This window comes from Callospermophilus lateralis, chromosome 5 (assembly GCF_048772815.1).
Source record: "Callospermophilus lateralis isolate mCalLat2 chromosome 5, mCalLat2.hap1, whole genome shotgun sequence".
Taxonomy (NCBI): domain Eukaryota; kingdom Metazoa; phylum Chordata; class Mammalia; order Rodentia; family Sciuridae; genus Callospermophilus; species Callospermophilus lateralis.
In genome coordinates, this window is record NC_135309.1 from 99,852,171 (window position 1) to 99,877,840 (window position 25,670).

Here is a 25,670-nt window from a genome sequence, read left to right on the forward strand (position 1 = left end):
GTAAGTTTATTAATTTTTTCCATTTTGAATCTCCAGACTTTTATAATGACCCATCTATTTCAGCACTTGTGCAAGCCTCTTTGGTATTTTCCTAAAAGGGAATTCCTGGAAGCTACCAATGACTTTCCTCTTCGAACATGTTATGATATATTTTGGACACGATAAAGCAGCAAAGAGCTTTTTAAATATTTATGTTCTCTACGCCATGTATGCCAACTGTGTTTGCTCTCTTTATTTCTTTATGTGCCAAGGAGACAAGCCAAACAGTGTGAGAGGAAAATACTGTCAGGACACAAAGTAAGCTTGTCTAGTGTGTGCTCTGTGCAGATGTAACCTTAATGGAAAAGACTGGAGACCGCTCCCTGGCTGCACAGGGATGCCTTGATTAACAAATCAGCTGGGAACAAAGTTCCTTTGTAAGCAAGTCAGCTAACCGATTTTTATTTTAAAACTTCATGAATCAAGTGAAATAGGACTGGCTCATATCATGTAATTCAGCAGTAATATTCCGGGAAAGTGCGCTTGTGTCCAGAGCAGAAAGCGTTCCTCCTGGAGGATGGGTGGAAGTGGAAAGGTGAATAGGTGGGTTTTAGGCAACACTGCAAAGTTAAACTGTGTTTTTTACTCTAGCAATTGCCTTGCACCATCTCACAGGTACATGCAGTGGAAGGTTATTGTCCTTGGAGTCCTGCTGCTCTCAAACATCTCTAGTTTGAAAACTGGAACCCAAATGATTCACTATTGAATGAGTTAGTTAATTTTACCTTATGTTGATATTATCTAGTAATGTCTCAATCTTGGTTACAAATTGGTACCATTTAAAGAGATTCAGACTTAATTAGTTTGAGGTAGACAACAGAATTTGGCATTCTGTCAACACCATGGCTGTGAAACACTACTCTAGGATAAATTGTATACTCACATTGTGGCCTCTGCTTTTCTAAGATCCATATTTATCTGTGTGTGTGTGGGGGGGGGGGGGCTGCAGAACACATAAGTGAAAACCACCTAGGGTCAACCTTTAAAATACAATGTTCCTGTGTCCTTATCATGGAATCATCCTCACTGAATCTTAAAGTATGTGGTGTATGTGTGTGAGTTCTTTTTTTGGTGGTAGAGGGTTGGGGAGAAGAACAAAAGAGGATACAGAGGAGAAAGAGAAAAGGAGAGTATGTGTGCTAGAATCTGCATATTTAACAAAAAAACAAAGTGATTTTGACTCTCTCTCAGATAATACCTAATTTTTTGACCATTGACAATGTCTTTTAATTACTCTTTGCTAATAAAAAAAAATTGATGATGGGCTGGGAAAGTGGCTCAAGTGGTAACACGCTTGCCTGGCATGCACAGGGTGCTGGGTTCGATCCTCGGCATCACATAAAAATAAAATAAAGATGTTATATCCACCAAAAACTGAAAAATAAATATTAAAAAAAATTCTCTCAAAAAAAAATTGATGGTTGGGGGTACCACATACAATGTATATTTTAAACAACATTGTTTATGTTTATACATGTATATTAACTAACATCAGTCTTGTTTTCAAAGAAAAATGAAAATAAATTTCAGACAACACAGTGGTCTTTTCTAATAAATATGTATATTAAAGAATAAGTGTGTATACATTTTAATTTGATACAGATACTCAGGAATCTGTCCTTAAATAATGAATGATTTATAATGTATGCAAAAAATTATAAGTCAGGGGATTATTTTTGAATATGTAAAACACATTTATGTTCAATCTCTTTTTCTCTCTTCCCCTTTTTTCCCTTACCTCAATCCTCTACCTGCCCCAACTTCACCTCTTTTCCTGTTAACATAGCATCAGATGAAGAAGAGCCAACTTCAGCAGGTAAAGTTCTTATGTTACAAATTAAAGGCCATTTTTTAATTTAATGACTTCAATAATATATACTTCAACCAAAATGGGCAAAGCATATTTACTTTTTGTGTCTTGGACCCAGTATGCTGTGCCAGACAGAATGATGTTGATTAAAACTTCTGAATAAAAAGAAATAGATAAAAAAATAACTAATACAAAAAAATAAATAAAAATGGCACATCATCATTAAAGAATGAGAAAAATTGGAAAATGAAAACATTGAGATAAAACAGAAAAATAATATGAGGATGATAAAAATATCAAAAAAAGAAAAATGATAAAGTAAACATCCAGAAATGTAACCATCTATGATAGAATACTGCTGTAGCAACTATGAGACCAGTATTAGGTATATATTCAGGTTTAAAAATAAAAAAGTTGTTCTTTCCTCAAATACTCATTTAAAATTTTAATTTTTACAATTATAATTTAAATTGAGAATTTTTGCATCCATGTTCTTTAGAGATCTTGGTCTGAAGTTTTATTTCTTAGATATGTCTTTGCCTGGTTTTGGAATCAGGGTGATATTGGCCTAATAGAATGAGTTTGAAAGTGTTCCCTCTTTTTCTATTTCATGAAATAATTTGAGGAGTATTGGTTTTAGTTTTTCTTTAAAGGTCATATAGAACTCAGCTGTGTATCCATCTGGTCCTGTACTTTTCTTGGTTGGTAGGCTTCTGATGGTGTCTTCCAATATCCTTGCTTGAAATTGATCTATTTAAATTGTGTATATCATCCTAATTCAGTATGGGCAAATCATATGACTCTAGAAATTTGTGGATGCCTTCAGTATTTTTCTATTTTATTAGAGTACAAATTTTCAATGTAGTTTCTAATTACCTTCTATATTTCTGTATTGTCTGTGGTGATGTTTCCTTTTTCATTGTGGATGTTAGCAATTTGAGTTTGCTTTCTCCTTTTTTTTGTTATCATGGCTATAGGTTTATCCACTTTATTATTTTTTTAAAGAACCAACTTTTTGTTTTGTCAATTTTTTCAATTGTTTCTTTTGTTTCAATTTCATGGATTTCAGCTCTAATTTTAAATATTTCCTGTCTTCTACGGCTTTTGGCTCTTAAAATTTTTTTCTAGGGCTTTGAGATGTAATGTTAGTTCATTTATTTGTTGACTTTTTCTTCTTTTAAGGAATGAACTCCATGCAATGAGTTTTCCTCTTAATACTGCCTTCATAATGTCCCAGAGATTTTGAAATGTTGTATCAGTGTTCTAATTTATCTCTAAGAATTTTTTTTTTAAATCTGTTCTTTAATGTCTTTTGCAACCCATTGCTCATTCAATAGCATATTATCTAGTCTCCAGGTGTTGAAGTAGTTTTTATTTTTTATTTTATCATTGATTTCTAATTTCAATCCATTATGATCTTACAGAATGCAGAATAGAATCTATTTTTTTTTGTATTTGCTAAGAATTGCTTTGTGGCATAATATATGATCTATTTTAGAGAAGTATTCCTGAGAATAAAGTGTGGTCACTTGTTGATGGATGAAATATTGTATGCATGTCAGTTAAGTCTATTATTGATTGTTTTATTGAATTCTATAGTTTCTTTAGATTAGAATAATAGCTAATAGTATCTTTAGATTAGGTTATAGCTAATCTATCAGCTTTTATTTGGAAATTCTATCCAGTGGTGACAGAGGTGTGTTAAAGTCACTCAGAATTATTGTGTTGTGGTCTGTTTGACTCTTGAACTTGACAAGTTTTTGTTTTATGAATGTAGATGCTTCATTGTTTGGGGCATATATATTTATAATTGTTATGTCTTGTTGATGTATGGTTCCCTCAAGCAGTATGAAATGTCCCTCTTTATCCCTTTTGATTAATTTTGGTTTGAAGTCTACTTTATCTGATATGAGGATGGAAATCCCTGCTTGCTTCCACAGTCCATGTGAGTGGTATGATATTTCCCAACATTTCTTATGGATGTTTTTTCCTATGAAATTAGTCTCTTGTCGGCAGCCTATTGTTGGGTATATTTTTAAATCCAATCTGCCAGTCTATGTCTTTTGATTGGTAAGTTTAGGCCATTAATATTCAGGGTTATTATTGAGACATGATTTTTATCCAGCCATTCTTGTTTACTTTTGGTTTTTAACTGACTTGGTTCATCCTTTGATTAGTTTTTCCTTTAGTATAATACCTCCCTCTGCTGATTTTCATTGTTGGTTTTTCATTTCCTTCTCATAGAATATTTTGCTGAGGATGTTCTGTAGTGCCAGCTTTCTAGCTGTAAATTCTTTTACTTTTGTTTATCATGGAAGGTTTTTATCTCATCATCAAATCTAAAGCTTAATTTTGTTGGAATAAGATTCTTGATTTTCATCCATTTTCTTTTCAAAGCTTGGTATAAGTTGTTCCAGTATCTTCTAGCTTTCAGGGTCTGGGCTGAAAAATCTGAAGATATCCTAATTGTTTTCCCCTATATATAATCTGATTCCTCTCTCTCATGGATTTTAAGGTTCTCTCCTTATTCTGTATGCTAGGCTTTTTCATTAAAATGTGCCTTGGTGTGAATCTGTTGTGATTTTGTACATTTGGTGTCTTGTAAGCCTCTTGCACTTGGTTTTCCAATTCATTTGTCATGTTTGGAAATTTTTCTGATATTATTTCATTGAATAGATTGGTAATTCCTTTGGTTTGGAACTCTATGCCTTCCTCTATCCCAATAACTCTTAAATTTGGTCTTTTTATATTATCCCATATTTCTTGAATGTTCTGCTCATGATTTTCTTACTATCTTCACTGGGTGATCTACAATCTTTTTGAGATTATAAAATATGCTTTCATTGTCTGATGTCTTATCTTCCAAGTGGTCTAATCTGTTGGTGGTGCTTTCTGTTGAGCTTTTAATTTGGTTTATTGCTTTTTTCATTTCAAAGATTTCTGTTTTTTTTTTTTTTGTTTTTCAGACCCTTCATCTCATTATTAAAGTAATAATTGGCTTCCTGTATTTGCTTATGTAGCTCTTTATCGAAATGATCTTTTGCTGCCTATATTTGTTCTCTTCTTTTAATTCACAGAACATTTTAATTATGTGCATCCTGAACTCCTGTGTCATTTCTTCTATTGTGCTAACCATGGATTCTAATAATGTAGTATCTTGATTTGTTTGAGGAACCTTTTTCCCTTGTTTGTTCATGCTGTTCGTGTGTCTTTCCTTCTAGCACTGAGGATATGCAACGTTACTGTTTTTTATGCTTTAGACTTATAGTGTCCCTGCATGGTTGAAGACACTATACTGGCCAGCCAGTATTCCAAGCTGAGAATTGCCACAACTAAAACTGGTGACTATGGTGTTCCAAGATGGAGGCAGATGCTTTCAGCGATGGAGTGATAGGGGGATGGTGTTGTGCAGTGTGTTTAAAGATGCAGCTCAGACCCAGTGCAGGCTCCGCGTTTATTGGCTGGGCCGACTCGGCCTGCCCTTGCTCCACACTGAGATTCATATTTTTTTTTTTTAAAGAGAGAGAGAGAGAGAGAGAGAGAGAGAGAGAGAGAGAGAGAGAAGGGAGAAGTATTTTCATGTGAAATGCTAGGTTTACAAGTTTGACATTAACAACTTTCACTTGAATATCTGATCTTCATTTTTTTGAAAGTGATCATATTAAGTTTAAATTTCAGTAAATAACATTCTTCAATGAAGCTAAATCAGTGGCTGCTTCTAAGCAGCACAAAAACAATTTTTATTTATCTTTTATTTCATTTTCCAAAACTTATTCTATGTTCTTTAAGAAATCAAGTAATTTATATTAGAAAATTGATTGCTAAAGCTAAAATAATCTATATAAAATATAATTTATTAACTATAAGGTATACTAAATGAAGCTTATTCCCAATTAAATTTTCAAAGTGTTCTTAACTTCTATGGTTTTATTAGTTTTACATCTTGAGAAATGTCATTTATTTATCAAATTGAGAAAATTATTATGACATTTAGAATAGGGCCAGAACAAGAAAATATTATTAAATGAAACCAAAATCAGTCTGAAAATGACACAGTGTAGATCTTGTAGATAAACAGTGTCTATAGTTAAAATTAACTTAACTACAATTTACTTGTTTACATCACCTCAAATTTAAAAAAAAAACACCTATTTTTTATTCTTATCTCTTGCTTGAGGGAAATTTTTAGTTAGTTAGACTTTTTTTTTATATCAGGCAAGGGACTGAGTTTCAGTTTCCATAAAAAGTAGTCACTATTAATACTGGATTAACTTTTATAATAATGAAAAATATGTATGGAGAAAGTGGAATCTTTCAGACATAGGTAAAAGTTAAAATCTTTTATGTTCTATATTGTTTATATACTTAAACATACTTAGGTATGTTTCATATATATATATGAAACATACTTAGGTACTTAGGTATCTTTCATATATATATATATAATGATGAAATCATTTTATTATCAAATTAGCATTCTTTACTTCATATCATTACTACTTGTTGGAATGTAATAAGAACATCTATATTCTACCCTCATAGCAATTTTTCAGTACACTATTCAATATTATTGACTATTATCCTCAGACTGTATGTTAGAACTTTAGATTTATTCTTCTTATATAAGTGCAATTTCATACTCTGTGACATATCTCCCCATTTCTCAACTCCACACTCATACCCAATAATCACTGTTCTATTCTTTTTGAATTCAGCTTTTCAAATTAGATTCATTTGTGTTGATACAAGTGGCAGGATCCATTTTTTTAAGGCTGAATAATATTACATTACATTCTAATATATGCCATATATTTGCATATTCTGTAAGTTACTTCCCTATTTATCTGTGTATAGTCACTAAGTAGTTTCCATATGGTGGCTATTGTTAATAATGATAGTACAGATATTTCTATGTGTTTTTGAAAGTGATCTTATTAAGTTTAAATTTTATATACCCAGAGGAGGATCCATGGGTATAATAGTGTTACCTTTAATTTATTGAGGAAATTCTATACTGTTGCATATGGCTGCACCAGTTTGCATACCCATCAACAATGTGCAAGGGTTCCCTAGACACTTATCTTACACCATATTCAAAAAATCAATTTTAAATAAAGATTTAAATATATGTTCTAAAACCATAAAACTCCTGGAAATAAAAAGAGCAAAAGCTAATTGACACTGACAATGATTTTGGGGGGTATTGCAATAAAAATCTCAGGCAGTGAAGACAAAAATAAACAAGTAAGATTTTATCAAACTAAACAACTTCTGAATAGCAAAGAAAACAATAAACAAAATAAAAAGGCTACTGATTGGGACAAAATATTTATGAACCATATATCTGATACAAGGTTAACCTCTGTGTTACCCTCTGTGAACCTGGGAAGGACAACATAAAGGAGGAAAAGTTTATTGTGTGCTTATGCTTTTAGAGATTTCATGATTGATGGACTCCATTGCTCTGGTCCTGAGGTGAGGCAGAATGTCATTATGGAAGGGTCTGGAAGCAAACAAGTAAGAAACTTGCTCAGCTCATGGCAGCCACGATGCAGAAAAAGAGAGACCAAGACATAAAAAGACAAAGAGAAAGGGGTTGGAACATGTATAATCCCCAAGGAAACCTCCCCAGTGACCCAACTTCCTGTAGTCATGACCCACTTACCTGCGGTTACCACAGAGTAGTACATTAAAATTATTAATTCATCACATGGTGTAATCTACCAATGAGATTACAACTCTCAGTCTAGTAATTTTATGTCTGAACATTCCTTCCTTAACACATGAGCTTTTGAGGGACATCTCATGTCCAAACTATGGACAATATCCAAAATATAAATAGGATTCCCCCAATACAGTAACAATCAATCAATCAATCAATCAATCAAAAAAAAAAACAGTTAAAAAAAGTAAGCAAAGGATTTGTATAGAATCTCCTACAAAGAAGACAAGAAAATGGTCAACAGGCATATGAAAAAGTGCTAAGCATCACTAATCATTAAGGAAGTAAAAATTAAGACCACAGTGAAATATTATCTCACATCTTTTAGGATGGCTATTGTTAAAAAGGTAAAATCTTTCTGGCAATCACAGCTGTATTAAACTATGAAACTATAAAAAGTGTACTAGTCTGCATATAATTATAATATTAAAATGTTAGTAATTTTCTAATATACAAAATTGTGTGTATGAATTTGATCCCAATGATTCATGATGGTAGAGGTCACCACCCAGATACAATAGTGTATAAAAGACTTCTTAGCCAGGCATGATGGCACATGCCTGCAATCCCAGCAGCCCCGGAGGCTGAGGCATGAGGATTGTGAGTTCAAAGCCAGCCTCAGAAATTTAGCAGAGCTGTAAGCAATTTAGTGAGACATTGTTGCAAAAATAAATAATAAGGCTGGGAATGTGGCTCACTGGTTAAGTACCCCTGGTTCAATCCCCAGTGCCAGAAAACAAAAACACAAACAAAAATAAAAAAAGAAAGACTTCTTGTGAACCCTATGATATGCAAACAAATGGAGATAATTGTAATTGAGTATACCACTGTTTCAGAATTTTTAAACAGTTTCTTGTAAAGTTTTTAATAAATTTTTAATAATTTAAAGCACCAGTTTGGCCATTGAGGAAATACACCTAAGAACACTAATAATCTACACATTAAAAAAGATAATAGAATGTTGGCTAGCACTAGTAAAGATCTGATGCTGCAGTTGTTTGTAGGTTAGCAGATAAAAACCAGTAATAAAACAAGGTATATTCTGTACAGCTACAAACAGGACACAGTGATTAGATATTTTTCTCTAACTTTTGAAATATTCATTGTTACTCCTATAAAAATTATGACTTTTGTTTATGTTTTTTTCCCCTTAACTATGCTGCAGATTTCTTTTAGCTCTCATTCCCATTTTCTTGTGGAATTTAATTCTGCACGGCCGACTATGTTCAATTATTCTACAACTCATACATTTTGAAAAGGAATGATGTCTTACCCTATTATTTTCTAATGAATAAGAGTTGCTCTGCATTTTGATGTTAGTACTTTATATCCTTGGGGTCTGAAATAGAGCTGTGCATCCTTATTCTTGTTTGTCTTACATTTGTTACAAATTTCCCTTCTTTTGTACAGAAATGCTTATTTTTCCCGTTTTGCATTGATCAATTTTGCTAATTATTTTATCAAGTATACTCTTGTTCATAATATATCTTATGTAGTCTTAAATATTAAAACTTAATACATAAAAAACACAAGTTTATTCCTACAATATCCAAAAAAGGAAAAAATGAGTAGATCCTCAGTGTAATAGGGAAGAAATCATTACCCCTGAAGAGTTGGCCTGGTTAGTTTTCTAAAACATGAATATAGTGATCAAATTAGTGTTTACTTTTCTTTTTTTTTCTTTTTTACAAAATAAAACTTCCTTATTGATAGGTATCAGTGATATTGAACTGTAGGAAAAGGTGATTATAATTTAAATCCTTGTTTTGTGTACCTGGTGTTTTTCACATTTTTAACAAGATATAATTTGTTGAACAACAAGATTGTGATACCAGTAGGGAATTTGGAAGATTGTATATTCTACATCTTTCTCTTTAGGCTTGAGAATGAAATAATCAAAGGAGGAAAAAATAGTGTCTTTATACTATGAAGATCTGTATGTGTCTTCACCCCTATATATCTCTGAACATATATGTAATTACATAATCTATTATAGTCCCTCAAGGTATAAAACCGAAGTAAACAGATTAAAATCTTATTTTTAAGTAAATTAGCTAAAGTCCCTCTTTGTACAGCTTGAAGTCATCATAAATTAAGTAGGATATATAAGTATCTAGAAATACATACATTCAAAAAGAGTTGTTATGTATTGTGACATAATTTTTGAGTTGCAAATATCAGAAACTTTGATCTTGGTTAAATAGTTAGGGTTTTAGTTGACTTGAAGAATTAAGAATGGATGACTCCATGATGATGATGAAAGTCTTATTTTTGTTTTACTTTCTCCTATTTTTTCTGTGCTGTGTTCTGTACTCTAAAGTTTATCTTTATATTAAAAGGCTTTCCTTGTGGCTATGATATATCTGACAACAGCTACTGAGGTTGTATGAATCCTTACCTAGTCCATAAGAGGGCAAAGATTGCATGTGTTCTCTTGAATTCAAAGCAAAAGTCCTGAGACCATTCTGATGGGATAGGCTTAGCTTCCTCCTGCCACCCCTGAAGCAGAAAGTGAGTCAAGATTCTCCACTGAGAGATATTTGCCAAATTATATTATTATATTATGAGCATGTGTTAATATATAATAAAAAATCCCACCATTATGTACAACAATAATACACCAATAAGGCAAAAAAAAATAAAATAGACCCTCTGCTGAAGCATGAGGTTTATGTCAGCTTTCATGAAGATCATGAACTATATTGACACTGAGGTGTGAATACATGAATAACATTGAGGGTACTCCTTTAGAACAGAAATGGGAAGTGCATGATAGGTCAATGCAACAACTAGCAAAGCCAACTGGAATTAACAGATGTATCACCTCTGTTGCTTCATGGTATATTCTATATATCTTCATAGATATTCTACACCTTGGCATGCTTTCCATGGCAGTTTATAAAATATCCTATGAGACTTTAGAAATCTGATTGCTGCCAAATAAATTTGGTGCACATCTCAGTATTATTAAAGTGCATATTCTTAGGAGCAGTGTTACACATTGTGACTCTTAAAATCCTACCTACTGTAATGTTTAATCTTTCCTCAAGTTCATAAACATATTTTTCATCCTTGTCCAAGATCTTCATGTGCCTCATCAATACTGACCTGATCTTTCCCTTTTAATTTTAATGATTTGTTTTTACAGGAACTACCAAGTTTAAGTGTTCCTGTTTCCTAGATATGGTTGAATATAGCCCTCCTCTCTCACATTTCAATACCTGACTGTATCTTCTACACCGTTTCTAATAGTATTAGATAATGTTGGTCATTATCTAATACTATTAGATATTCACAGTCTATGTCAGGTTGTTGTTATTATTATTATATGAGAGATTTAAAAAGCTTTCAAGAACCTACAGCCGAAATATAACAATTTTATGTTTAAAATAGTAAAGAATGGTCATTCCAATTTAGTCAAATTTTTAAACCTGAAAGAAAAATAAGTAATAATCTTTGTGTGTGTGGGGGGGGTGTGTGTATTCAATTCAACTTTATGAAACATATGTTATAATGTAGAAAGATTGCCCCCAGAGATGTAAATTAAATATTTATTAAATATTTGTAGAAATTTCATGATAGTACATCGTTGATGATTAGACTTTGTGTTGTTTACCTCTAGAATACTAGGAGAAGGGCCAAAAATTAAACTTGCTTAAAGTTAAAATCAAGTATGAAAAGAATTAAAGTTTAAAATAATAAAAATAAAGATGGTTTTATTAGTAGTTATAAAGGAATATTAATGGAAAAGGTTATAAAGGCAAATGGAGAGCTTCTGAGATTTCTCTAGTTCTTCCAAGAAACAGAACCTATTATATGTGTGTGTGTGTATGCACTGTTTGTGAGGGCTGATGAGTCTGAGATCTGTACGGCAGAGGAGCTGGAAACTCAGGCAGGACTTCTAAATTATAGTCTTGAACGAAAGTGTCTACTTTATTGGGGAATCTCAGCTTTTGAACTTATGGGTCTTCAACTAATTGAACGAAGTCCACATCTAATTGTCCCATTTCATCTGTTTTACTTGAAGTCAATTCAGTTTCTCTGGGGAAAAATTTTTTAAAAAATCTTGTTCTTATTCTAATGCGTTAAATTCTACCTTTCCCTTTCAAAGAGTTTTAAATATTATATTTTTTAATTGTAAAAGCTACAGAATTTTTCAGTTTTTTATGCATGTAGTATAAAATTATATGTAATAACATGAAGAAAATTTTATATATTTTAAATGCTTACCATATTACTATTGTAGTTTCTGGACCATGTAGATACTTTGGGAAAGAATGAAGCAGGGAATGGAAAAATCCCTTGATTGCCTTCATCCATATCACACACACATTTTAAAAATATACAGTCTCTTACACTGCTTCAGTCTTCTCTTAAAGTCCTCACCATGTCAGGATCTCAATGCCAAACTCATTAAGGTCTACTGCACATTCAGTCCTCTCCAGATCCTCTTAGGTCTATCTTCAAAATAAATCCAAAATATAATCCTTTCCTGCCATCATCTCTGCCCATACCCTAGTCTAAGACTCCATTCTCCTACACTTTTAGTACTACACAACTGACCTTGCTGTGCCCTTTGCATCTATTCAGTCTTTTCCAACAGAGCTGCCAAGGTGATATTTTTACAAGGCTGTGAGATTGCATGAATTTTCTGCCTCAGGGCCTCCCCATCTTTCATCTATTCCTCCAGTAGATGTAAGGTGGACTATTATTTGCACCTTTTCTCCCTTAGTCTTTGACTTCATTTCCTCCTGTTGCTATGTGGCCCTTCCTTCTCTGTAAAATAAACACAAACACAAGTTCCAGGCATTCCCCTGCCTCAGGCCCTACTGAGCACTCAAATCCTTTGCCTTGTGGAATTCTCTGGCAGGTTTCTGCCTGCTACTTCTTCACATCCTTCATATTTTGACCAAAAAACACCTGTTCTTCTTCATGGCTAAAAATTTCAGACCATTATTTACCTTTCATTGCCCCCTTCCCTTATATTATGATATTAATGTTTATCTTTTAATGTCTGCACATAATGTTTATGTAGTTTATTTATTTCTGTTTAGGTTGAGTACACATGCCCCCCAATGGCTGGGATTTTTTTAATCTAGTTTATTAACTACTGGAGTCTCCACTGCTACAATAAGTGTTTGATACATAGTAGATCATAAACATTGCTGTATGGCTACATTAGTGAATAAATTAAGCCATACTTATTTTATGCGGATTTTTCTTGTTAACCAAAGGACCCATATCATTTTTTTCCATCTAGGAGAGTGGTATAAAGACAAGAATGATCATAGATATTTCCCAACTGAAGAAAGAAAGAAAGAAAAGGATAACACTGACTATTTGATAGAGTATTAAGGATTTTTTGAATTATTATTTGGATTCCTTGGCAGAAATAAAGGGGCCTTTAGTTTGATCTTCATCTTTCTACTTTTGTTGCCATAGAATAAAGTACTTTTTTGCTCAGTAACTCTTTCAGCTAACAATGCCAAAAATTTAGCCATTGATTGTAACTAATAGCTGGAAACCACAAAGGTAATTGTAAGAAGCCTCAGGCATGTTAGGTACACCATCTACTTAGTGCTGGCTTTAGAGTGTGAGCAGGGTCAGAGCAAGGACATAGCTCAGTGCAGAGCACCTGGCAGACTCCAAGAAGACAAACTTGAGGATCGACCAGGCTTCCTTAGCCTTAGGTCCAGGATTAATAATATAAAGGCTGGTACTTTTTAACAATATTTTATGATTTATTGCATTGTCTCTTTTTCAAGGTTACATGAATAGTCCATTTTTTAAAAAAAACAAAACCTTGATTAATACATTTAGGAATATATTTCAAAATAAAATAAAATGTACATAGGTAGCATATTCTCAGGGATATTATTTTTAAGGAAAATTACATTTATTCAAAGCAGTTATTCAAGTGTTAGAACTAAGTAACATTGGATATGCCATATCTATTCAGTTTTCTGCTTCCCTAGAAATAAATTTAAATGAGGAAGAATCTGTTGATTGTTTTGAAAGTTTACTAGAAGCTCTTGAAAAAGAACAAACAATACAGTTCTCAATAACAAAAGTGAGGAATAAAAACCAAGGTACATTTTAGCCAATGGTTTGTGAGGCAGCTTGAAATGTTGTCCAGAGGATTTTGTGAAACCTACCTGAGACTGAAGCCCTCTGAGCCCCTTTTCTTTCAGGCCTTAGTATATCAATGCCTTGGAAGGAATTGGGCAAGTGCTCAGCTGCTAAGAACAAAGCTAAAATAATATTGTCTGGAGAGTAAGGGAGTCAGGATTTTTTCAGAAACATTTGAACATTCCACATCTTTGCCTATGTAAACACAGGAGCTTTATACTAAGTCTTATTTATATGATTGTCAAGAAACCACCGAAAAATCAGATCCAGTTTAAGTTCTTAAGGCATGATAAACCCTTAATCTGGTATTCTTTAGCCAGAATATTCAAACACTTTTGTCATATTTTAAGTTTTTTAGGAATTTATAGAGCAACAGATTGGAGAGTTTAGCATAGTCTGAAGTACCTCAAGTTTTCAGAATGTGATTTTTGTTTTTGTATCACCCAGTGACTGGTGTTCCTTGGCCCTTGTGAAACTGGTGGAAGGTTAAGATTAAACTACTGACTCGTCTTAGTTTTTTTTTTTTTTTAATTTTAAACTAATGTATTATAGTTATACATAATAGTGGGATTCATTTTGACATAATCATACCTGTATGGAATATAATTTTTTCCATTTAGTTCTCAATATTTCCTGTTTCCTTCCTCTCCTTCCTGCCTTGCTGCCTTCCTCTACTCTACTGGTCATTCTTCTATTTATTTATTTTTTTAAAACTGGTGTTTTATAGTTATACCTAAAGGCAAAATTCACTCTGTTATAGTCATATGTATAACTTAGCATAATTTGGTCAATTTCATTTTGAAGTTTCTCACTTTTCCCATTTCTTCTCCCACCCTTTAAATAAATAGAAGTTTACTAGAAACTCTTAAACCCCTTTTTGCTCTAGCTTTCACATACAAGAGAAAACATTTGACCCCTGACTTTCAGAGTCTGGTTTATTTTATTTAGTATGACAGTCTCCATTTCCATTCCTTTACCTGCACATGCTATAGTTTCATTCTTCTTTATGACTAAGTAAAAGTCTGTTGTGTATATATATACCATATTTCCTTCTTCTTTGCTTTTTTATTTGTTCCTTTTAGAAGTACATGACAGTAGAGTAAGTTTTGATATATTATACATACTTGGAGTATAACTTATTCTGATTATGATCCCATTCTTGTGGTTGTACATGCTGTGAAATTCACTGTGGTGTATTCATATATTTTGTGCATAGGAAAGTTATGTTTGATTCATTCCACTGTCTTTCCTATTCCTTTCCACTTCCCTTCTCTTTATTCTCCTATACACCACTGTTTCTTAATCACTTCATTTTTGACAGGCAGATGGGCTAGTTCTGTCACCTGACTATGGTGAATTACACTGCTATAAACTTTAATGTACTTGTAACACTGTAGTACACTGATTTTAGTTCTTTGGGATAAATACCAAGAGTGGGATAGCTGAGTCATGTGTTGGTTCCATTCCCAGTCTTCTGAAGAATCTTCATACTGCTTTCAAAGTGGTTGTATTAATTTGCAGTCCCACCAAAAATGTATGAGTGTACCTTTCCCCCACATCCTTGCTAGAATTTATTGATACTTGTATTCTTGATGATTACCGTTTGAACTGGGATAAGATGAAATATCAGTATAGTTTTGATCTGCATTTTCTTGATTGCTAGGAATGTTGAACATTTTCTCTTGTATTTGTTAGCCATTTAAAATTTTATTCTTATTCTGAGAATGTGAAAATCAATAAAAATGAGTCCTTTAAATTATTCTTTAATTTCAGTACATGAAACCTTTGCCTAGTTTAAATGACCCTTCACATCCATGCTTCTTCTCCAGAGAGGCAGCACAGCCTCCTGTATGCCAGGTTGTATATGCTCTGTTCATTCTCCCTTCAAAGCTTCTGTTTATATTTGTCTAGAATGAGCTTTTCTTTTCCTTTCAGTTCTGCAGAATCTCTCAGTCCTTTCACACTTATCTCACATCCTACCCCTATCTGCTATAAACCACACTGATTTCTCGCTTTCCAAAGTTCAACTTGTGTAACTGTTAGGAATGTTTTCTGTGGTAGTTAACTAAGATTAGCATGACTGGGAAAGGGTTCTGTTCTCTGTAAGATCACAGGATCTCCACTATTGCTTTCCAAGTAAATCACGTTTCTGTGAATATGAAAGAAGAATAGGACAGAGGTTAAGGGAAGCAATAGTTTCTATGTCCAAAGGGATTTGAGTTTCTTTATCACATACAATATGATTGGAATTGTTTCTCCACCTAGACTGGGAATTCATTCTTGACTGTGACTCATCCTTCCATTGCATTCCCAGCAATGTTGAGGACAGAATATGTATATATGTTTTGACCAACAGGCTAATATATGTAAAGTAAGATCATCTCTTGGCATCCTATAAGGTGAAAGAGAGAGACAGAGACTGAAGAGATGGGAAAGACAGTGAGAGGGAAAGGTAGTATATTTTCTTGAGTTGTACAAATTATATTCATGTTAGTCACATTCCTTGACTTATCCCCTAAACCTTTTGACGTCTACTGATTTATTAGTTTTCTGAGGCTGCCTTTTACAACTTCTCTTTGGCATATTTGAATTGCCAGAATCACCACTCTTATACCGGGGACATTATTAAGTAAAATAAGGGTTACTTGAACACAGACTGTGACACTGAATCAGTTGATTTGATAATCAATAGTTACTAAGTGACTAATGGGTGGGTAGCATATATAGCATGGATACACAATGGAAAAATGAATGATTCACTTCCCAGCCTGAATGGAGCAATGTGGCACAAGATTCATGAGACTTCAGAACTGCATGCAATTTAAAATTTGTGAATTATTTCTAAAATTTTTCATTTAATATTTTTTATCTGCATTTGACTGAGGTAATTGAAACCAAGAAAGCAAATCTGCTGTTAAAGGAAGACTGTTGTACCACTGGGGTGGTTTAAAATAAATTTATTTTCTCAGTTTTTGAGACCAGAGTTTCTGAAATCGAGGTGTCAAAGAGGCCATGTTCCCTTTGTAGTCTCTATAGAGACTTTCTTTATTCTTCCAGTTCATGGTGGCTACTGGCATTCCTTGGCTCCACTGCCTTGAAGCCAACACATGACTGCAACCTATACCGCTAGTTTCACATCACCTTCTCTTTTGTCAATATCTTTTACTGCCTCAGAAGGGTGCTTCTTATTGGATGTAAGGCTCATCTGTATAATTTTGGAACATCCCATCTCAACATCCTTAATTATATCTGAAACAAACATTTTTCTAATAAGAACATTCATAGTTTCCAACATTTGGAGATGGGTATACTTTGTGAATAGGGGTGAGATGGGGTGGGGTGGGCGGTGGGGGGTCCATTCAACCTACTACAACAATAAAAGTAGATGTGCTAAGTAAACCTACAATGAATTAGTTTGGTGTTTTCTGCATATGCAATTTTTAAGTAAATAAACATGTTAACGTGTATTGAAACATTCATAAGAATGGGTGAGATTATTTTTGTAACTTTCATGGTTTGCATTTCCTAGATGAAAATTAGTTATAAAATATAATGATGGAATCAATGGTTTACTCAATGAGGCATCACCGATTCCATACATAAAACCCAAAGAATATATAAATATTTAAATATTAAAAGGAGTAAACTGAAAAAGAAGCCTACAGTTATTTTCAGTGCCTTAACCAACACAATTTAATAATAATGGAGCAATCCTTTATTCAGTGACAACTGTATATTTTTAGAAGCGAGTCCTAGATAAAAAATTAGACAGCGACTATGATAGTGTTTATATTACTTTAAACATATGCCTAGAAAACATCTGGCAAGGAAAACACAGAGATAAACAATGTTTTAAGCACATTATAAGCTAGCTCCTTTCTGTTTTATAAAGAAAAAAATTGAAGTTCACAAATTTATTCTTAACTATTTTAACATGATTTTATAACTATTTCATGTTTTATAGGTTCTTTAATTATAGATTCAGTCATTGCAAAACAATAAACACAGATCATCAGACTGTAGAAAAATAAAATAAGTGCATTTATTTTATCTAGTAATCTTAACTAGAGTGACAGAGTTGTAAAACATAAAACTAAACCCAATCTTACTTCCATTTCAATGTTATCAGTGGTGTGTAAAATCAACTCAGTATAGCTTATCCATTTTGAATTGAAAACACATACTTTCCGTAGTACATGAGAACTGTTAATTGTTTAAATTCATTTTAACAATTGGGAGTGGAAGTTTAATTATGAATTTAATTACTATTTTGAATAAATGAACTTTAAAACTATTGTTATTTTAAATTTTACTTTCAGGCTAATTTAAACACACTTTTTTTGATAACTTAGTAAATTTCTTATGCTTTGAAAATCTCCTTTGAAGGAGATGACGATAAAGGGCAAAGTATAACGTGCTTAGACACACGACTAACCACTTTCCAAATTCAGATACAAGAGCCAAGTATCTCAATGCAATGTGAATATGACCCTTGGGAAATCATCATGTAGAGTAACTGGAGGGATAGAGGAGAAAATACCAATGGATTGCTGTGAAAAATATGTCAAGAAAACATTTTAATGGGATTTCTTCCACTTTATTTACCAGTGAACTGGATACTTAATAAATACATGTATTTCTATTGCTGAGTGTTACAACACTCCTAATTTCTCTACCCAACGATTGATGGAAGTTGAGAATAACCTTACTGTTCACCACCTGTCATTAAACAGTCAATTTCTTCCAGTAGACACAGCTTCTTTATACAATCTTAAATATTATAACTATTACACATTGTAAATTGCTCCTGTGAGGTTCTTTTAAAATAACATATCTGAATTTATTGTTTTTCTTCTCCTTATAAGATTACCATCCATCGCTATTGGAATGTTTAAGCTACAAATATTGGAATATTTGTAGCTTAAACATGAAGCATTTGGGGACTGCTTAAGATTGTTTCTGAAAAAAAAAAGTGATATAGATAAGTACAAACATATATGCATGCCCCAATAATTACTATTTTAATGATTAGGCCTGCTTATAGGACACACTGCATTTAAAAGCCACCCAAAAATAACACTTCACTTTTAATTGATGTATTTTTTTGAAAATTTGTATCAGGCCAATTAACTTATGCTCATAAATGGGCATAATAGAAAAGAGAATTTTAAGAACGGTTTTGAGATCACTAATATGTTACTTCAAAGAAGAGCAGAAGACTCTTTGAAGGATGCTGATGTACAGTCATAAAGGACCTGCAGAATTTCCAAGTTAATTGGAACACAAGCAGAAGAGAGAAGGAGAAGTTATATGTAGAATAAGAAAGAAAATAAGTGGATAATGACTAAGTCTGGGGGTTTGGTGGATGCAGGAAAATTTTAAAATATAATTGAAGAAAAGGGAAGAATTTTTTAATTACATATGAAGAAGAGGCTGAACATCAAAGACATGGAACTTGATTGTAAAAAATATATTATATTGATGCCTGAATTCTCTTTTATTTTTATGTACATTTTGATGAAAAAAAGGAATCTCAGTAACATATAATCAGAATAGACAGTGTTTAAAGTATTTTAATTTTAAAATGGTTGTGTTCTATATTGTTAGTTTCAAATGACAAGCAATGGAGTTTATTCTGTGGTGTATGTGAAAGTGAATTTGACTAACAGGACTCTATAAATGTGGAGTTTTGTTTTGTTTTGTTTTTTTGTAAACCATCACTTTCTAGTAAAACATTTAAAATAATTTTCATAATTTTGGTATTACAAAATTTTAAAAAATTCTGTAAATATTCTTCACTAAATTGAGGTTTTGTTTGAAGTCTGGTTTCTTTGGCTTTTTTAGAATAAATATATCAAAAATAAAAAACAAAGTGGAGAACTCTTTGAAACAGCAAATCAAAGCTATATTTTTAAATGATGAAAACATTGTCTTCAAGAATTATTGTTTCTACGCAAATGGCAAAAGCATTTATCACCAATTTTTAAAAAATTATCTATAAATGTTTACCCTTCTTACTTAAAATTCTGCCTTTCCTCTGAGAGAGTTTGTAAAAGAAAAAATGCAAATACTTTCTCTTAATTTATGTAAGAAGAGTGGAATTTTGTTTCCTTGGAGAAAAGTTGATATATTTTTTTTTTAAAGTAAAGAGCATTGTCTTATTACAAGTCTAAAAATGAGATGAGCCCTTGACCTAAAGTTCTTAACTGTCTCCTGAGAGTACAGTACTTCCCTTATGTTATAGATTTTATAAAAGCCATTCACCTATATGACTTTTCAAATAAATTACCAGAGTGCATTCTAATTCAGGATTCCCTGAACATCACTTTAAACTTCATCCAATTCAGAGGTTCCCATGCATCTCATTAATTATTATGACCCACCAGACACATGTGCTGTTGGCATACCAAAATCAGCACTGAGATTCAAATTCCTTTTGAGAGCAATTTGTGGAATTAATTTACCTATTTTATTTAGTCCTGTTAAGGGGTTCATTCAACATCTGTTGGGTCATCTTTCCTAGAGGTCTTTTACCTAAAGAAATAAAATATATATGTATATTCCTAGTAGTAGTATCTGTTTAATTCCCTAGATTTTAATTTAGGCAAACATGAGGTGTAATGCTCATAAACCACACATCTGAGATTTGTCCAGATTAATATTGTGCAAACTATTAATATACAATAAAAAGAGTCCTTCTCAGCTTTTGTGCCTCACAAATTAACCATTGAAAGGCAAAATCCAGCATTTTTTTTTTTAATGTGGTGCTGAGGATCGAACCCAGAGCCTCGCACATGCTAGGTGAGCACTCTACCACTAAGCCACAACCCAGCCCTCAAAATCAAGTAATTTAAAGATGATGAATGTAGTTGGTTTTGTTTGCAGCATTCAACATGATCAACAATCCATGTCTTACTTACATTTTCTTTCCTTAGCTTAAGTGGCATTGTACTGTACCTTTGCTATTAAGAATGTCTCTTACACTTTGTTTCCCACTTACTTTGCTGCTTCTTGGATATTGTCTTATGGTCTCCTTGTTCCTCTTTGTGTAATTTATCTCAGGTTTCATTAACTCTTTTATGAATAGCACTCCCAAATCTAGGTAGCTAAACATCTTAGACTTTCAGCTCTTTCAGCAAGATGGTAAAAATAAAATTGTTAGGGATACTATATGTAGAAGACCTACAAGAATTGTCAGTTCACAGTATATAGGAATCTACTTTCTCCTCTCTCCCTTCTATATTGCTGACCCTTCTCTTAAATTTTAAACTTCCATTTTCAGTCACAGCTACATATGTCTAATGGCCTCTATGCAAAAACTGAATATTCTTAACTTCTGCCTTTATACATTTCTTTTCTCAGTACATGGCATAACTAATAGCTATGTCAGGATAAAAATCCCAAGTCACCTTTTATTCTCTCTCTTCTTCAACCCTTACCTTCTATATTCATTTGGTTCTTGTTTCCAATACTGTCAAGTTCACTCTCCTTTGTGTACTCCCGACTGACATAGTATTAAACCTCTGTGCCTACACAAACTTTGCTTTACTTTTATAGTTTAAAAAATACAACAGAAGAGATTCCTCAGACTCCCAATTCCCCTCTCATGCTTAATCAGTCAGGATGAACTTGGTTGTGCCCTACGAGTGAGCTATATCCAGATACCAGAGGCTTAAAACACAAAAGTTTTGGCACGAGTCAGTAGAGGATTTCTGTTCACTGTGGACACCTAGGGACAGATTAACAAAGATACAACTCAACTTCCCACAGTTACCAAAGCAGTGGGGAAAACACATGGTTAATCATTTGTAAGCTCTTAAAACTTCTATTGGAAGTGGCACACATTATTTCTTCTCACTGTGGAGATTGGCCAAAGAATTTCACATACATACTTCTGAGAAGAAAAGGGATGGTATGCTATGCTTCCTTGTGTCCATGAGAGCTGGAACATTGGTGATGTAGACTATCACCTAGCAATTATAAGGACTTTAGGAATGATTTCCTTGACAATGTTGACCTTCTCTTTTATCAAACTCTTTATAATGCAATTCTCCATCTTAATCCTGTTTTCAAAACCTGCTTACTTTTTCTAATGCCTGTCATTGGGTGATACTGCAATGATATATCCTCGATTTTGGTATGATTTTGTTTAATCACACCATATACTGTGCTTTTTTTTGGTATTACATAGAATTCTATGTGATTTTAGCATATATTAATTTTTTAAATGTAACTGTCACCATACTATTCCCTTTCAGAGTTATATTGTAGATTATCTAGTCATTCCTTAATTTGTGAGCATTGGAATTGGTTTATGTTAAGTCTAACTTAATGGAATTGAGCTAATTAAAAAACTTGGATTGTCAGATTAGCCTTATATAAATCAGAGATTTTATCCAATATCAGAATTTGGTAATAATATAAAAAAGTGTAGGCAAAGGAGGGTGAGTTCTAGAACAATGATAACATCTTCTCAGAGCCTTTATATCTGTGCTTTGGTCACAGGCTTTCTAATCCAGAAAAATATATTAATTCACTAAGTATAAGATATAGGTTATCAAGTATATAGGGAGTGTTGGCACTATAACTCTCTGTATTTACTCTGTTTTAGCACTAATTTTATTATATTTAGGTTACATATTTATTTGTCTGTACTACTATTTATTGGAATATAAGATTCTTGAGGCCATTGGCTATATTCTGATGTTTGTCACTAACCACAGCAGATGCTTAAAAAGTTACTAATGACCCGATGCTATAAGATCAAATTGTCCATAAGAATAAAGTAGACCTGTTGCTCATAAGAAACAAGAATATTCTTGGTCTTAAGTTCAGAGATACCTCTCCTTGTTACCTAGTTAATATAATTCAATTGAAGTAAATAAATTAAAGCAGGGTATTTTTTCCCTGATTTTTATGGTTTCATGGGAAAATACTAAAACAGAATCCTGTAAAAGCATTTCTGTATTTGCCAAAATGATATAATGTACATGACTAGATGATTTTGGCATAACGCAGGGCTAAATTCACCATTTGATTAATATTGAGCAAGTTTAAGGTTCTATTTCCTGCAGAGACATATTCAGTCAAGGATGGACAGGGGCTGGGATTGTGGCCCAGTGGTAGAGTGCTTGCTTAGCATGAGTGAGGCACTGAGTTAGATTCTCAGCACCACCTATAAATAAATGAATTAAATTAAAGTCCATCAATATCTAAAGAAAAAAAATACTTTAAGAAAAATAAAAGGATGAGATAAATACATCATTTCTAGGCACTTTGAAAACATCAGTGAACAAAACAAAACCCGTGTCTTCATGGAACTTCTATTCTATCGGGAGGAGTCAGAAAATAAACACCACCCCAAAAGCATGATAAGTAAATTATATTTGACGTTAAAAGCTTATAAATACTACTAAGTAAACAAGGTTCAGTAAGGGAGAAACAGAAATATTGGGTTGGGGGTAGGGTTAGTCATTTTAAGTAGTCTGCTTCATGATAACCATTGTTGAGAAGATGTTTTTGAACAAAGGCTCAATAGAGATGAAGGAATTAGAGAACAGCTCCTTAGAGGGAGCAGCCAGTGTAGTTTTTGGAATACAAAGTCTTTCTTGCATGTTCTGCACAGCAACAAGGGTCATGTACTCAAACTATTTGTATCTGCAATGCAATATTAATGAATTATTTATTGTTGGCATTCATGTATTTTCTGACTTATTGGCCTTGCAGTATTTGGAAGGCAAAGTTCAAAGCATTTCCTAATGAGTTGGGTGCAAGATGAACACATATGTTCCCTTATTCTCTGAAAGGCAGCATAGGCAGAGGTAGTAATGGCATCCACTTAATGAAAATTGAGAGGCCTGTATTGGAGATTTAGCTCAGTGGTAGAGTATTTGCCTAGCATGCATGAGGCTGTGGGATCAATTCCCAGCATCATACCCTGCCCCCACAAACAAAAAAAAAAAAAAAAAAGAAAGAAAGAAAAGAAAAGAAAAGAAAATGAATGGCCTTGCAAACACAGGTATCTACATCAAAGATTGCACATTTTAGTTCAGGTGAACTGAGGTAGCTCCTATGGGAAGAGCTAAATTTAACCTTGAGATTTTTCTGGTTTCCTTCAAGCGCATAGATCAAAAAGAATGTGAGCCCTCAAGTTTTATGATATACAGATAGTTAAAGTTATTTCATCCTGAAAACAAGTATAATAATACATGGGTGAGCCTCAGAGCACATATATAGATATTTAATCCTGAAAAGTATATTATCTATTATCTAAGTAAATTTCTATTTAAAGATATTTTTGCTGCTTACCAATCTTCTGTTAGAATTCAACATATCAATAAAAGCTACCATCATGTCTTACACAACTACGTGAGGTCACAGTTTAGTTGAATCCATGGAAATTATTTGTCTATGTATTTATGCTGATTATTTTAGCACTAAATAATCACAAATCTCCTTATTTTGTTTGACCTACCACAATTAGACTCATCAATAACTTTTAAAAAACCTTTTTGCAGGAAAAAAAATCACACTAAAATCTTCAGTATTGACCAAGTGAAAAACACAAATGCTGCCACTTGCAGTAAATTATTGGATACTCTAAAAAACTTATACCTATTTTTTTTTTATCCTGGTCATAAAGAGTGATAGTCCAGACCTACTCTATTTAATAGATTGTTGGTAATAACATGTCTAATTAATTACTTGATATATTTGTTTATTGACTAAAGGTTTCTCTTTTGTGTAATATTTATTTATACTATAAAAAATTTAACCAAAGATAAATTTATTGGAAATAAGAAAATACAATGGGCAGAAATAACGCGAGGTATTTTTCCCTGAATTCAAGTTTCTTATTGATCCAGAGATGGTGACATCTTGATAATTTCAATCAGTGTATTTTACTTAGAATGTTAAAACATTATAAATATTAAATTTCAGTCAAACCTGGATTATTGCCACTTCTTTTAATGGTTCAATGAGCATATTCTATGTAGTATTAAATACAGTGTCAGAGTCTAAAGATAGTGATATTAAAGTATCCTATTTAATTGCTTTATCATTTTGATCAAACTGAGGAGAGCTTAAATGTCTAATAACTTTCATGAAAGAAGCCTTGCCATTTTATGAACTACAGTCAATCTTTAACAATATCCACCACAAAAATTGTCAGCAGGAATGATTTCTTTTATGGGGAATACAGTAATTACTATAGCTTCATCTAAAATTTGCCCATCTATATTCATGTGATTAATGTAACACAGAATTTACAAATTTAAATGCATAATACTGGAAAAGTAGAAATAAAATTTTTATAGTAATACAAATCTGGCTGTATATACTTAATACTTTTGTGGGTTTAGAAAGTAAATTGTGTTTAATAGTTGAACATTTTTAATTTGGTTTGCAATGATAATAAATTGTTATATGTATTTTAAGTGAATTTCAAGACTTTTCAAATATTTAATTCTTACATTTTCATGCCTACTGGGAAGCGTACAGACAAGTACTCTGCATAAAGTATGCTGGTGTGCAGTTATCATTCCTAATTTTTTTTTTTTTTTTTCCGATGCTTTGTCTAACCCTGTAGGCAAAGTTTTCTAGATGTTTTCTTATCCTCAGGATAGATCAGTGTAGTCAGCTCCATAGTCAGAATGATCTCACAGGAACTAGTCTTAGATATACCATCAAACAAAAGGCATCCAGCTTAGTAAAGGAGAGTCCACAATGAGCAGCAGCAGCACCAGAGAGAGAGATTTCAGCAAAACAAAAATGGCCAGAAAACACTTTCAGCAAATCTGAAAACATGAATCGTCACTCCACATGTTCTCTTTGTCTTTTTCCCTGTGGTCAGATATTTCTCTTTTTGTTCCCATGTTTTTGCTTTTCCTACTATAGGCCAAATAAGACTTCTTTTGGGAGCAGAAAGCATTGGCTAGTTCTCCAACTTGGTGTTTCTTTGTTTATGGG

At 32.8% G+C, this 25,670-nt stretch overlaps 1 protein-coding gene across 2 annotated transcripts in view; it reads left to right on the plus strand.

The window, feature by feature from the left end:
• Positions 1-25,670, plus strand: part of Edil3 (EGF like and discoidin domains 3) — a 395,904-nt gene that overhangs the window by 143,363 nt on the left and 226,871 nt on the right. The window contains exon 3 of one of the 2 annotated variants that reach the window (XM_077109390.1): positions 1,826-1,855. The exons of the other annotated variant lie outside the window; for it this stretch is intronic. Coding sequence (XP_076965505.1) covers positions 1,826-1,855 — 30 coding nt within the window. The remainder of the gene's footprint in view (positions 1-1,825; positions 1,856-25,670) is intronic. 2 annotated transcript variants of the gene reach the window in all.